Source organism: Heterocephalus glaber, unplaced genomic scaffold, assembly GCF_053883595.1.
Source record: "Heterocephalus glaber isolate CG9 unplaced genomic scaffold, H.glaber_assembly_v1.0 deba00001606, whole genome shotgun sequence".
NCBI classification, from domain to species: domain Eukaryota; kingdom Metazoa; phylum Chordata; class Mammalia; order Rodentia; family Bathyergidae; genus Heterocephalus; species Heterocephalus glaber.
Window position 1 is genome coordinate 31,167,979 of NW_028258377.1, and position 15,250 is coordinate 31,183,228.

At 35.5% G+C, this 15,250-nt stretch overlaps 1 protein-coding gene across 4 annotated transcripts in view; it reads left to right on the top strand.

The window, feature by feature from the left end:
• Positions 1-15,250, top strand: part of Sox30 (SRY-box transcription factor 30) — a 53,594-nt gene that overhangs the window by 30,572 nt on the left and 7,772 nt on the right. For 2 of the 4 annotated variants that reach the window (XM_004836482.3, XM_021240567.2), the window contains one exon: positions 697-1,123. The exons of the other annotated variants lie outside the window; for them this stretch is intronic. In XM_004836482.3, coding sequence (XP_004836539.1) covers positions 697-1,078 — 382 coding nt within the window. In that variant the 3' untranslated portion in view covers positions 1,079-1,123. Of the gene's footprint in view, positions 1-696; positions 1,124-15,250 lie in introns of those variants that run through there. 4 annotated transcript variants of the gene reach the window in all.

The following is a 15,250-nucleotide window of genomic DNA, read 5'->3' on the forward strand; positions in this document are numbered from 1 at the left end:
TTGAAAAATGGTTTTGAATGGCAGAATTATTGGATTTGCATTTTTAAAAATCAGTGTATAAAACTTCAAAATAGTATTTTCTTCATAGTCCTAATTTCTAAAAAATTTTTTCCAAACAACCTTTAACATCACAGTTTAATACTAGTTCCAAATCCTTATGGTTTAGTAAGAATATTTTTAATTAGCAAGTTTATTTTATTAGTGAATGTCAGTTTAAAAATTGTTACCCTCTGCTGCAGTGCTTTTGTGTTCAGATGCTCTTGATTTCAACCTGCTTATACCATGAGCTTCCTTTCAAATACCACTAAAACAATTGTTATATTGTTACTGTGTCATCTCTTAGCACAGCACAATATATACGTGCATTTCTAAAACTGAAATTGTATGAGTTATTACAAGAGAAAGGCCAAGATAAGCAACTTTTCTTATCAAGTTTGGTAAATGGTAAGATGCCACATGCTAATAATAGAAAATAAATGCTGGTGATAATTCCAGCCATAGGCTTCCTTTGCTCTTTATTTGGGATTGGACTGGGCAGTGGGAAGAGAGCAGGTGAGTATGTGAAGGCGTTACAGAAAGAATTTTGGGTACTTTCCAGGACCCAAGAGAATGCAGTAACTTGCCCAGTTAGTCTGTATGCAAGGCATTATGAGGGCAAGATCTGATCTAATTCTTTGTTGTGTCTTTTTGCCACAGCACGTGCCCTTATAGTCGGCCTCCCTTTGGCTATGGAAACTTTCCAAGTTCAATGCCAGAATTCCTGGGTTACTATGAAGACAGATATAAAAAACATGAGTCTGTATTCTTAGCTTTAAATCAAGACTATCCTTTTAGAGACTACCCAGATGAGCGCACACACAGTGAAGATTCCCAGAGTTGTGAGAGCATAGATGGGACCTCTTACTGTAACAGTCACAGCCACAGTGGGGAAGAATACTCAAATGCCATCCCTCAGCTGGACATTGGAGCCTTGGAAAACGTCATCACCGCCTCAACATCAACTCCCTCTGGCATCCAGCAAGTCAATGTCACTGACAGTGATGAGGAGAAAGAAGAAAAAGTGCTCAGGAATTTATAATTTTAAGACATACATGCACAGAAAATAAACATTTCTTAAAATATATTCTGGGTCAGTTGGTGTGAGAAAAAAAACCCTAGACTGCTTTGCTGAGAGTTTTCAGACATGATTTGAGGAGTCAAAACCAAATGCAATTCATGTCTTCATAAAGTTTTGATTAGTGGAACTGGAGTCTTGACCTGATATTTCATCTTAGGAATATTTAAAATATGAAGTACTTTATTTTTTTATGGCCGAAATTTATGCCAACATGTATCGTTATTTTATTTTGGAACATGCAAAATACAAAAGCCTCACAATTGTGAGGAGAAATGGAGTATAATACACCAGGCGTGACAAGTGTGATTTGCATTTTATCTCAGGATACATTCATTTACTTATCTTTTTTAAATACTTTTTTTTGGTGTTTATATAATACTTATGGATATTGTCCGTGTTTTTGTAACATTTTGAAAATATTTTGATAACTTTTAGAAGTGAACTGGAACTCAGTTACTAAATTTAATTCACAGTAATAATCAATTTTAAGTTGCAAATGTGTTTTAATGGCATCTGAGTAATTCAGTTATATTTAGTCATTACTCCTTTGAGACAATTTTATCATCATATTTGAATATCTTTTGCCATTTGGTATGCATTGTTACATTTTTGTTATAATTAAATAAAGAGATAAAATTGTTTTTGCTGAATGTTTTCTGTTTGGAGGATAGAAAAAAGTACAGTGAGTATTTTTCATTTAAAATGATTTTTCATGCCACATACAGACATTTATTTTTATCTGCTACCTCCAGAATTATAGAGAACCCTCTTATTAGCTTGCATAGGACTTGACATTTTATCAACAAAGAAGTGTACATATTCTGATGCTATTTGGATACTGTATTACATGTGTATACATGGGATTTAAGCACTCCAAAAGGGAGGTACCTTTCCAGATTTGACTCAGGCTGCTGTCTTGAAAACCATGGAGTTTACTTAAACTATGTGGAATTTATTTAATGCAAAATGTACGAAAAAAACCCTACTTGTGATATAACCTCTTGGCAAGCATGAACTTAGGGAAGACCTTCTTAGAATAGGATCAGGACCACCAGAGTTGGGATCATGGTGAAAGACAGATATAGAAAGGCACAAAGTGAGTTGATGATGGGCAATTGTTGCAAATCCGTACACTTTTCCCTTAGTTATCTGTATAATTTATGCAAAGTGAGGTATTATTACTTAAATCTCCTTGGAAATTGTGTACGGAAACCTATTCTAAGCTTCAAACTTCTTCCTTCAATAAACTTGCATTTGTTTCTTAAACAAAGGCTGTTAATGTAGTACGTTTCATGAACTCTGTATTGTATGTAACATTTTCACTCTGAATACAATTTTTATTTTCATATTTTATATTCTTCATTACTCAGCACAGTGTCATTTTTGTGTGGTTAAAGAGAAAAACTTGAGTTTTTTTGATTGATAGCAAACATGTTACTTTACATCTGAACTAAATCAACATTTGGTTGTCTACACATTTCAGGTCTGTACAAGTAGTGGTGAACCTATGGCATGCCTACTGCAGCAGGCTATTTGTATCACTGAAAGCTCTAGAAGGTTCGCCACCACTGGTCTATACCATGAAGGAGAAATATGTAAAGCAATTTGATCTATTTTACCCCACCTCACTCTAATAAGAGTACCTTTGTGACTCACTAGCTTTCTTCAAGGACCTCATTCTTTTTTTTTTATTATTAAATTCTTTTATTGGTACATTGTAGGTATACAACACAATTACATTTCTCATTGGGAATTGTACCTTTACATAATGCATCTTGGTTCTTATTTTTTCCCCATTCCTAGCCCTCCACGCCCTCCACCCTTCCCTATTTACAAAGACTTTATTTCCATTTTTTCCATTTCTCATCATTTTTCCTTTCCCTTCTTTCCTTTCCCCTGCCCCTCCCACTACCCCTACCCCTTTGGACCTTTTCTTCCTATTTTACATTTTCGATTATTCATTCTAATCATTGGTACATTTTAGGTATACAATATAATGACATTCGTCATTGGAAATTTGCACCTTTACATAGTCTCTCTTGGTTCTTATTTTTCACCCTTGCCCAGCCCTCCCTTCAACCCCTCCATTCCTCCCTATTTACAAAGATTTTGTTCCTCTTTTTCCATTTTCTCATATTAATCCCATTCCCTTCTACCCTTTCCCCTAGCCTTCCCACTTCCTTCCCCTTTGCCCCTTTTCTTCCTATATGTAATGTGAAATAGGAAGAAAAGGGGCAAAAAGGACCTCATTCTTACAAATTGGTTGGGAGAGAATCACTTTGCAAAGCAGTGGCATAATATAGAGCATAGTTCAGTATTTCCTAACTACTTGTTTTCAGGATAGCCTGGCACCTTTGATTGCTTCCCCAGTTTTTTCCCTTAATGGGGACTGGACTACTCTTTTGGTCTTCTTCATCCTCTTCTTTAGTGCTGAGATTAGAAGTCCATTTAGATTGTTTATAGATCCATGGCTTAAATTGGCTGAGAAATATGCTTACTGCTTATTTTGAAAATGCCTGGTTTCAGATTAGTTTGCTTAACTACAAATGGTCATATCTGCTCATTTATAGTTCTTTAAACCACTAACTAGAGATCTACGTATCAGACAAAGCTCTGCCTCATCAGCAACAATTCATCTGCCTCTCTAATCAAAGGTGTAAGACAAAATACTTTCTAATAAGATTCATTGTCTTGTTTGTTCTTACCATTGGAATTTATGATATTTGTTATAAAATAGTCTTTCTCAAAGTGTGTTGAAATGTCTATGTTTAGGATCTCATTCAAACTGTTTTGTGCTTTGGATATAACTGTCTTGGGCATTTGCAAATAATTAGTTTCAAATAGAAAGAAAATAAATTTAGTCCCAACTTCCAAAGAGTTCTTATTAAATTTAAAAAGACAAGAACAGTGTTTCTACAAGGGTGTTAGAACCAGACCTTCTAGATATTCTGACAAAATTTGGTCAATTTTGGGAAACAGATACTATGGTTCCACCTTGAAGAATGTCAGTGTCCATCATTATTATTCTGTCTCACATGTAGAGTAAAGAAACACTTTGAACTCTGTTTATCTCAGTGTTTCACAAACTTAGCGTGAGATAGCTCCCCTGTCTCTCTGTCTCTGTCTCTGTCTCTCTGTCTCTTCTCTCTTTCTCTCGATGTGTACTAACATCTCGCAACACACTTTGGAAAATGCTGATACAATTGTAGCTGGGAGCTTTGGTTTTAAAATCATTGCCTTCACATATGGTTTTCTGTATTTGTTACCTTAAATCCTTTATTTTGAAAGAAAGTGGCTGAATACACTTTTTTGAATTAAGTAACAATGTTAAACTGGCTTTTTAAATGAAAGTTGATATTAAGAATTCAAGTGGGCAAATATACTAAATATACAGTATGTTTCACTTGGTCAACCAGTTGTCAGGATTATTTCTGAGACAAAAGTCTGAATGCTTTTGAAAGTCATAGTTTGGAACTGCCTTTGAAGTGAATGTCTATGAATTGTATTCTATGAGATATTTGCAATACTCTATGAGTTGCTTGCAGTATTTTCAGTACTATAAATTGCTGGCAATATCAGTATAATTTTGATGTGGGGAGAGTAATTCTCAAATTATTTGTCCTGCCTTTTGAACAGATCATGCTAGAATACACCATTTTAAGCTTTTTTAATCATCTTAATGACTTTTTAGTATTTAAGAGAAATTACAAGTGCATCACAAAGAAAGTACTTACCTGAAGAGTACTTATGTAAGTACTCTACCGCTAAGTATCTCATTGAAGTACTTATCTAAGAAGGAATTACCTTTCATCTAATCTTACTTGGTGAAAAATTTCACATCCTTTTGAAATTTTCATCTTTTATGTTTTGCATTCTGACTACCTGATCTTGCCTTTACATTTGTCCTTTGTGATGATTTAACTAACATACACAAATCTTAGTAAAGTTTTCAGTAAGTAATGAATGCCTCTTGAAAGAGGAAGAAATGGAGATGGCTGCATGCTATATCCTTTTATCTGGCTCCTCTGAAAGCCCTTTAGGGAAATGTCTTCTTTCTAAAAATAATGACCCGCATCTTGAATGTATTCTTTTTCAAAATAAGATGTTTAGAAAACTAAATTTTTGCCTGTGTTCCCTGGAACACTGGACAACCTTTCCTGGAGAATGTCATGTCTTTTAAGCAGTATATAATTGTGTAGGTTATAGGCCAGTGGTGGCAAACCTATGGTGCACATGCCACTGTTTGTATCAGTGAAAGCTCTAAAAGGTTCACCATCACTGTTATATGCAATAGAAAGGTGTAAAGTGACTAACCTTTCTGCCCCCAGCTTTATTTATTTGAAATCTATTTTTTGATATAGATGTGTATTGCTCTAAACTACCCTCCTGTACTACTTCTGCTGGATCCCCTAAGTTTTGGTATGTTGCATTTCCACTTTCCTTTGGTTCAAGAGATTTTTAAATTTCTCTTTTGATTTCTTTGATGACTCATTGTTTATTTCAAAGTGTGTTGTTCAGTCTCCATGTATTTGTATAAGTTTTAAATTTTTAATTAAAATTCTAGGTTTACACCATTATCAGATATGATACTGAGTATGATTCTGATTGTTTGAGACTGTTGAGACTTATTTTGTGGCCTTAATATATGGTCTATTTAGAAAAGATTCCATGTACTTTTGCATGCAGTGTTTTGTAAATGTTAAGTCCTTTTGATCTATACCATAGTTTAATTTTGATGTTTCTTTGTGGAGTGAACTTTTTATCTCAATGATCTGTCTGTTGATAATAGTGGGGAGCTGAAGTCCCCTACATTATTGTATTGAAGCCTAAATCTCTCCCTTCAGTATAATAACGTTGGTCTAATAGTATTTTATAAAATTGAATGGTCTGACATTAGGCACGTATAAATTTACAATCATATCTTCTCATTGAAGTGATCACTTGATCATGATGTAGTGACCTTCTTTGTCTCTTTCTTTGTCTGAAAATCTATTTCTGTCAGATATAAGTATAGCTAATTTTGTTTGGTTTAGATTTCCATTTGCTTACAATATCATTTTCCATACTTTCACTTTCAGTCTTTGTGAATTTACTGGTGAGGTGTGTTTCTTTTAGACAGCATATTGTTGGGTTTTGTTTTTCTATCCATTCAGGCAATCTGACTCTTTTAATTGAAGAATTTAGTCCATTTATGTTCAAGGTTATTATTGATAGGTAATGTCTTACTCCTGTTATTTTGTTAACTTCTTTCTAATCATTTTGAATACTCTTTGTTCTTTTATGTTTGTGATCTGATGGTTTACCATATTGATAATATTTGATTCTTTTCTATTTCTTTTGTATATCCACAGTTCAAGAGGGATTTTTACATTCACATGCTTCTTTTATGGTAGTTGTCTTTCACTTCTGAATGTGGGACTTCCTTTTGTAAAGCTAGCCTGGTGGGCATGAATTCCCTCAGTTTTTACCATGAAATGTCTTTATTTCTCCTGCATTTCTTTTTTTTTTTTGTATATCCTTTTTTTTTGGTACATTTTAGGTGTACAACATAATGACATTCATCATTGGAGATATGCACCTTTACATACTTTCTTGGTTCTTATTTTTCCCCCTTCCTCCACCCTCCCTATGTACAAAGACTTTGTTTCCATTTTTTCATTTTCTCATATTAATTCCATTCCCCTCTTTCCTTTCCCCTACCCCTCCCACTTCTCCCTCCCCTTTGGCCCTTTTCTTCCTATTTCACATTATCTATTATACCTTTTAGTCCTTATTTACACTTTCCGTTTCTCACACTAGAGAAACTATTTGGTATTTACACATATGTGTCCTATTTATTTCACTTAAAAGAGTATGGCCTCAATGTGCATTCAATTAGCAATAAATGTCTCTAATTTCTCATTTTTGATGGGTGAATAATACTCCATTTTATTTTTTTAAAACCCACATTTTCTTGATCCAGTCTCCAGTTGATGGACATTTGGGCTGTTTTCAAGTTTTAGCTAATACAAACTGTGCTGCTATGAACATGGGTGCACATATATCACTGTGGTATGATTCTTTTAATTATTTGGGGAAGATACCCAGCAGGGGAATAGCTGGATCAAATGCAACCTGTAATCCTAGTTCTTTGAGGTATCTCCATACTGATTTCCACAGTGGTTGCACTAATCTACACTTCCACCAGCAGTGGAGCAGTGTTCCTGTTTCCCCACAGCCCTGCCAGCATTTGTTGTTGGTTGATTTCATGATAGCAGCCATTCTTTCTGGGGTGAGGTGGAATCTCAGCATTGTTTTAATTTGCATCTCTCGAATGACCAGTGATGTTGAACATTTTTTGATATGTCTATTTGCTTTGTCTACTTCTTTGTGTGAGAAATGTCTGTTCATTTCAGATGCCCATTTTTGGATTGGGTCTTTAAATTTGGGAGGTCTGATTTTTTAAAGTTCTTTATAGATTCAAGATAGTAGACCTTTGTCTGAGGGACTGCTGGTGAAGATTTTTTCCCACATTGTGGGTTGTCTCTTCACACTGCTGGTGGTTTCTCTTGCAGTGCAGAAGCTTTTTAGTAAAAAGAGATCCCACTTGTTGATTGTTTGTGCTAGTTCACGGGCAACTGAGGTTTTGTTCATAAAGTCTTCTCCTACCCCAATGTCTTGAAGAGTTCTACCTAACCTCTGTTCCAGCTGGTTTAGTGTTTCTGTTTTATATTTAGATCTTTAATCCATTTTGATTTTAGTTTAGTGCATGGTGAGAGATATAGGTCTAGTTTTAATCTTTGGCAAGTTGAAACCCAGTTTCTCCAGCACCATTTATTAAAGAGACTATCTTTCCTCCAGTGAGGGTGTTCGGCTCCTTTGTCAAAGATGAGATGGCTGAGTGTGTCTGGCCTTGTTTCTGCATCTTCTAATCTGTTCCACTGGTCTTCAGGTCCGTTTCTTTGCCAGTACCATGCTGTTTATCACAGTAGCTTTGTAGTATAGTTTCAAGTTTGGGGTTGTTATACCCCCTGCCATGTCTCTGTTACCTAGAATTACTTTTGCTATTCTAGGTCTCTTTTTGTTCCAAATGAATTTTTGGATTGTTTTCTCAAGGTCTATGAAGTATGCTGCTGGGATTTCAATTGGGATTGCATTGAATTTATATAGCAGTATTGGAAGTATAGCCATTTTCACTATGTTGATCCTTCTTACCCAGGAGCAAGGGATGTCTTTCCGTTTTCTGATATCCCCTTCAATATCTTTTTTCAAAGTGCTATAATTTTCAGAGAAGAGGTTTTGATTTCTTTTGTTAGGTTGATTCCTAGGTATTTCAGTTTTTTAGATACTATTGTGAAAGGAATTGTTTGCCCTATTTCTCTCTCAGTGAGTCTGTTATTCGTGTAGAGGAAAGCTATTAATTTTTGTGTGTTGATCTTGTTATCCAGCTACTTTACTGAATTTGGTTATTAAGTCTAGAAGACTTTTGGTGGAGTTCTTGGGGCCTTCTATATACAGCATCATGTCATCTGCAAATAATGACAATTTGACTTCTTCATTTCCTATCTTTCTTCCTTTTATTTCTTTCTCTTGTCTAATTGCTGTGGCTAATGTTTCTTAAAGTATATTGAACAGGAGTAGTGATAGTGGACATCCTTGTCTTGTTTCTGATTTTAGTGTGAAGGATTTCAGTTTTTGGTCAAAAACTGAATTTTGGTATGATCTTGGCTGTTGGTCTTTCATAGATGGCTTTTATCAGATTGAGGTAGAGACCGTCTATTCCAATTTTTTGTGGGCTTTTTATCATAAATGCATGTTGGATTTTGTCAAATGCTTTTTCTGCATCTATTGAGATTATCATATGGTTTTAGTCCCTGGCTCTATTGATATAGTGTATTACATTGATTGATTTGCGTATGTTGAACCATCCCTGCATCCCTGGGATGAATCCCACTTGGTCAGGGTGTGTGATCTTCTTGATGATCTGCATTCTGTTTGCCAGTATTTTATTGAGGATTTTTGCATCTATGTTCATTAGTGAGATTGGCCTATAGTTCTCTTTTTCATTGAGTCTTTCTCTGCTTTGGGGATCAAGGTGATGTTTGCTTCCAGGAATGATTTTGGGAGTATTGCTTCCCTTTCAATTTCGCTGAAGAGTTTAAACAGTAGTGGCAGCAGTTCCTCTCTAAATGTCTTATAGAATTCAGCAGTGAAGCCATCAGGACCTGGGCTTTTCTTGGTTGGTAAGTTTTTAATTACATTTTCAATTTCATTGATTGATATTGGGTTGTTTAGAATTTGTAGGTCTTCTTCATTCAACTTTGGTAATTCGTATGTGTCTAAGAATCTGTCCATTTCTTCTGTGTTTTCCACCTTGTTGGCATATAGGTTCTGGAAGTAGGTTTTGATGACTCTCTGGATTTCTGCTGGGTCTGTTGTCATTTCACCCTTTTCATTCCTAATTGCATGGATTTGGGCCTTTTCTTTCCTTTTCCTGATAAGGTTGGCTAAGGGTTTGTCAATTTTGTTTATTCTTTTGAAGAACCAACTCTTGGCTTCATTGATTTTTTGTATTGTTTTCTAAGTCTCCATTGCATTGATTTCTGCCCTGATCTTTATAATTTCCTCCCTTGTATGAGCTTTGGGTTTGTCCTGTTCTTCTTTTTCTAGAAGCTTGAGGTTCAGCATCAGGTTGTTTAATTGGGCACACTCTGTTTTCCTAATATGCATATTCACTGCTATGAAGTTCCCTTGTAAGACTGCTTTCATTGTGTCCCATAGATTCCGATATGTTGTATTGTCATTGTCATTTAATTGAAGGGACTGTCTGATTTCTTCTTTAATTTCCTCTGTGACCCATTCATTATTCAGAAGTGTGTTGTTCACTTTCCATGTGTTTATGAAGTTTTTGCAGTTTCTTTTGCTGTTGATCTCCAATGTCATCACACTGTGGTCTGATAATATACAGGGGATAACTTCAATTCCTTTGTACTTACCTAAGTACATTCTATGAGCTAGTATGTGGTCTATTTTGGAGAATGACCCGGGTGCAGCTGAAAAGAATGTGTATTCTGATTTTGTGTGGTGGAACACTCTGTAAACATCTGTTAGGTGAATATGTTTAGTAGTTTGAGTTCTAGTATTTCGTTGCTTGTTTTTTGTCTAGTTGATCTATCTATTTGTGACAATTGGGTATTGAGGTCTCCCACTACTATTGTATTAGTGGTTTTTCATGTCCATTAGTATTTGTTTTATATAGTTGGGTGCACTAGTGTTGGTACATGGATATTTATGATTGTCATCTCTTCCTCTTGGATTGTTCCCTTTACAAGGATATGGTGTCCTTCTTTGTCTCTCTTAATCAGTGTGGGTTTGAAATCCACTTGGTCTGCAAAGAGGATAGCTACTCCTGCTTTTTTGGGGGTTCCCATCACATGGAGTATTGTTTTTCACCCTTTAACTTTCAGTCTATGAGTTTCTTTTTGAATTAAGTGTGTTTCTTGTATGCAACATATTGTTTGATCTTGCTTCTTGACCCATTCTGCCAGTCTATTTCTTTTGATTGGTGAGTTCAGACCATTAACATTGATGATTATAACTGACATGTATTGAGTTATCATTGTCATGACTTTTTCTTTTTATTGGATCCTCCCCCTTTGCTTTTAATTTCTTGTCATGCCTGGTGGATTCATTCTGCTGGGCTTCCTGGGGTTGTGATCCTCGTTGTGTTTTCCTAGGATATTGTCTAAAATTTTTTGGAGTGCTGGTTTGGTATTCATGAAGTTCCTAAGGTGCATTTTGTCATGAAAGTATCTTATTTCTCCATCAATTTTGAAAGATAGTTTTTCAGGGTACATCAATCTGGGTTGGAGGTTGTTTTCCTTTAGGGCTTGAAACACATCATTCCAAGCTCTTCTTGCCTTGAGGGTTTGTACTGAGAATTCTGCTGTGATTCTGATGGGCTTTCCTTTGCATGTGATTTGTTTCTTTTCTCTAACTGTAGAATTTTGTTCTTCTGTTGGGTTTCTGGAATCTTAACAATTATAGGCCAATGTGTAGATTTTTTTTGATCAAGACTATTTGGAGTCCTATATGCCTCACTTATCTGTATGTCAAATTCTTTCCCCCTGATTGGGAAGTTTTCTGCCATTACTTCTGTAAACAGTTTATTTATGTCAGCTGCACTCTCTCCTGTTTCTTCATTGACTCCAATCAGTCTTATGTTATTTTTCTTTGCATTATCTAGCAGCTGCTGGATTGATTTCTCATGTTCCCTTACAATTTTAAAGCAATTTTTCTTTTCCTGGTTACTAATTGCAATCTTATCTTCTATATCTGAAATTCTGTCTTCACATTGGCTCATTCTGCTGCATAGACTTTCAATGGAGTTTTTAATCTCCTGGAAATCTGTTTGCATCTATTTTATGGATTCCATTTGTTTCCTATGTTGTGATTCCATTATGTTCCTCAGCTCCTCTATTTTTTTTATCTGTATCCTCTCTAGATTTATTAATCATGTCTTGCACTATGGGCACGATCTTTGCTGTTATGTGAGAAATTATTTCTGATTTCATTTTTTCCAGATCCTCTTTTGTTGCCAGTTCAGAGAGTCCAGGTGGTTGAGTATCACAGTGTTCCATCTCATTTCCCTTTGGGGTTGCTGTAGGTGATCTGGAAGTCTTGTTCTGTGGCTTGTTTACCTGTCTTCTCATTTTGATGCGTGGGGTGGGTGGGATGTAGGATGGGTCTGTGTTCCTGGCACCTGCACAGCTCACCTTCTCTGGGCTTGGAGCTGTGGCACGCCTACCTGGAAGCTTCCTCTATGCTGGGGGCTGCAGCACACCTATCCAGAAGCCTTCTGCTGCCTGTGAGCCGTGGTGCACCGATCTGGAGGTCTTCTCTAGGCTCTCCTGCATTTCTGTAGGAATGCCTTATAGTTATTTTGTTTCAAGATTTGGGAGGCATCATTCCATATCCTCCTGCCCTGTAAGGTTTTTGCTGAGAAATCTGCTATTAGTCTAATTGACATACCCTTAAATGTGATTGGTGCTATTCTCTTCCAGATTTTAGAATTTTTTTGTTTGTCTTATATTTTTGACAGTTTGACCATGTTGAGAATCTTTTCTAATCAATTCTATTTGAAGTTCTGTAAGCCCTTCTGTACATGGAGTCCATATCTTTCCCAAGACTAGGAAAGTTTTCTGCTATTATATCATTGAATAGATTCTATGCCTTATCTTTTTTCTACTTACCTTTAGGTATTACAAAAATATGATTGTTTGTTCACTTAATGGTCTTCCAAAGGTCTTGAGTACTTTTTCATTCTTTCTATTTTTTTCTTTGTCTGATTGGGATATTCAAAATGACCTATTTTCAAGTTCAGATTTTTTTTCTTCTGCTGATTTAGTCTGTTGAGGCATTCAACTGTATATTTTTTTAACTATTGAGCTCTTAATTGCCAATATTTCTATTGGATTCTCTTTTTTAAAAATCTTTGTCTCTTTGCTGAATTTCATTCATATTCTAAATTATAATCTTAATTTAACTTTTCATATGTACTCTCTTGAATCTCTTTTAACTTTTAAAATTGTCATTCTTTTAAATTCTTTATCAGGAATTTTATTCATATCAGTTTCTCTGGGATGTGTCACCAAAGAGTTTTAATTTTAAAAAAATTTCTTGTATTCCTGTTTTGAGATATGCACATTTTGTAGATCAGATATCTTTACCACTTTTATGGATGGACTTCTTAGTAAGTGACTTTCTTCTAAAGATTTGTCTTGAAGTGTTGGTTTGTATGCTGGCTTTAATTTCTAGCTGAGCATCATACTGCAGTCTCCCCATAGTTTTTTTGGCTGTGACTAATGATTCTGTGTACAGTGCATACTGTGCTGGAGTCCCTTGATCTTCTGATTCTCAAGGAGAATGTCCTATGTTCCCTTTATGCCTCAATACTCATCCCCTTTCATTGCAGAGCAACCCATGGGCTTAGTCACAGTCACTCTGTTGGGTCAAGTTGGGCTCACAAAGTAGTTTATCCTGCAAACCAATGCAGTGGAATTTCTGTGGAGCTGGGAGTATACAAGGGTTTCTTACTCCAAGAGGAGCCAAAATTCAGAGAGTAGTTCACTTCTCAAGATTATTCTTGGCTGTAACACCCTGGGTGTTTGCTAGGAGATGTAAGATCCTTTTACAAAATCTGTTATGTAGATTTCAGGTTACTTATTTAAGTAGGTTATAAGCTTGTAGGGATCATGAAACTTTCCAGTAGCTAGGATTTCCAGTATTTGCTCTGATAGAGTTTGCTGGGACTTTCTTTTTCATCCTTACCTCTGCAAAGGAGAGACTCCCCCATCTCCATGTGTGGAGATAGAGTGTCAGATGCTGGGGTATTTTGCTGCTCTTACTGTGCTTTTATCCCTGGTCTTTGAATCTTATGAGATTCCAATCCCTCTGATTTTCAGTGTTCTCCCATGTCACTCGCCTCAAAATGCAAATATATATTTGTTATCTTGGTTCTTTGTGGAGAAAGAGATGAGTGCTTGGCACCTCTGTTTAGCTATCTTGGACTTCCCTGTGGATTTTTTTTTTTAAACGTGTATCTCTAAAAGATCAGTACTCTTATAAAGTTTAACTTGTAATTATTCATTAATATTATCAAATATCCAATGTCAATGTTTCACAGTTGTTTGAATTGGTATTCAAACAAGGTCTACACACTGCCCTTTTTTTCTTATCTATTATGTCTTTTCTGTGTATGCTGTCTTTTTTTTTTCCTTTGAATTTTTATTGTTGAAGAAGAAACAGGATTTGCATCCCCTTGGTAGCATTTAATATGGCCCTCTATCTCCTAATTTTGCTATAAATTGGGTGATTAGATCTAAAGTTTTGAACAGAACACTTTCTAGGTAATAGATTGTATGTCCACTAGGAATTTCTACTGTAAGATACAACTTTTAATGTTCTATTTACTTGTATAATATCTCTCAACAGTCACTTGTTACAGACCAGGCATCCCTAATCCAAAAATCTGAAGTCCAGAATGCTTTAAAATTTGGAATTTTTTGAGCACTAACATGAGAACACAAGTGAGAATTTTCATGTCTGATCTTATGTGGCAGGTGACAGTCAAAATGTAGGTACGCCAAAACTATCATATAAAATTACTCCAGGCTGTGTATATAATTTGTATCTGAAACATGAATGAATTTTGTATTTAGACATAGGTCACAAGCCCAAGGTATCTCATGTATGGAAATATTCCAAAATCTGTAAAAATCCTCCTACCTGAAACATGAAATATTTCTGGTCCCAAGCAATTTTTTTAACATTAAGTTTATTGGTACATTTTAGGTATACAATACGATGACATTCATCTTTGGGAATTTGTACCTTTACATGATATATCTTGGTTCTTATTTTTTTCCCCATTCCTCTGCCCTCCCTGCAACCCCTTCATCCCTCCCTATTTACAAAGACTTTGTTTCCATTTTTCCTTTTCTCATATTTTTCCTTTCCCTTCTTTCCTTTCCCCTACCCTTCCGGTTCCCCTTCTCCTTTAGAATTTTTCTTTCTATTTCACATTATCTATTATTTTGATCCTTATTTACACTTTCAGTTTCTCACACCAGAGAAACCATTTGTTATTTACACATGTGTGTCCTATTTATTTCATTTAAGAGTATGGCTTCAATGTGCATCCATTTAGCTATAAGTGTCTCTTCTTTCTCATTCTTTATGGGTGAGTAGTACTACACTTTATTTAAAAAAAAAAACACCACATCTTCTTCATCCACTCTCCAGTTGATGGGCAATTGGGCTATTTCCAAGTTTTAGCTATTACAAACTGTGCCACTATAAACATGGATGTGCATATATCACTGTGGTATAATTCTTTTAATTCTTTTGGGAAGACACCCAGCAGAGGAATATCTGGGTCAAATTGGTCCCAAGAATTTTTAATAGGAGTTACTCAACCTGTATTGTATTATACATTGTTTCTGATATTTATTGTAATTACCAACACTAAGATGACAGTGTCTTTGTAGCCAAAACAAATATTCTTTAGAATAAATTCCCTTTAGTCAATCCAGAACCAGAGCTCATGAGTATGATCTTTTAACAGATTCTCAGGAGTTAAACTTGCTAAAGAGC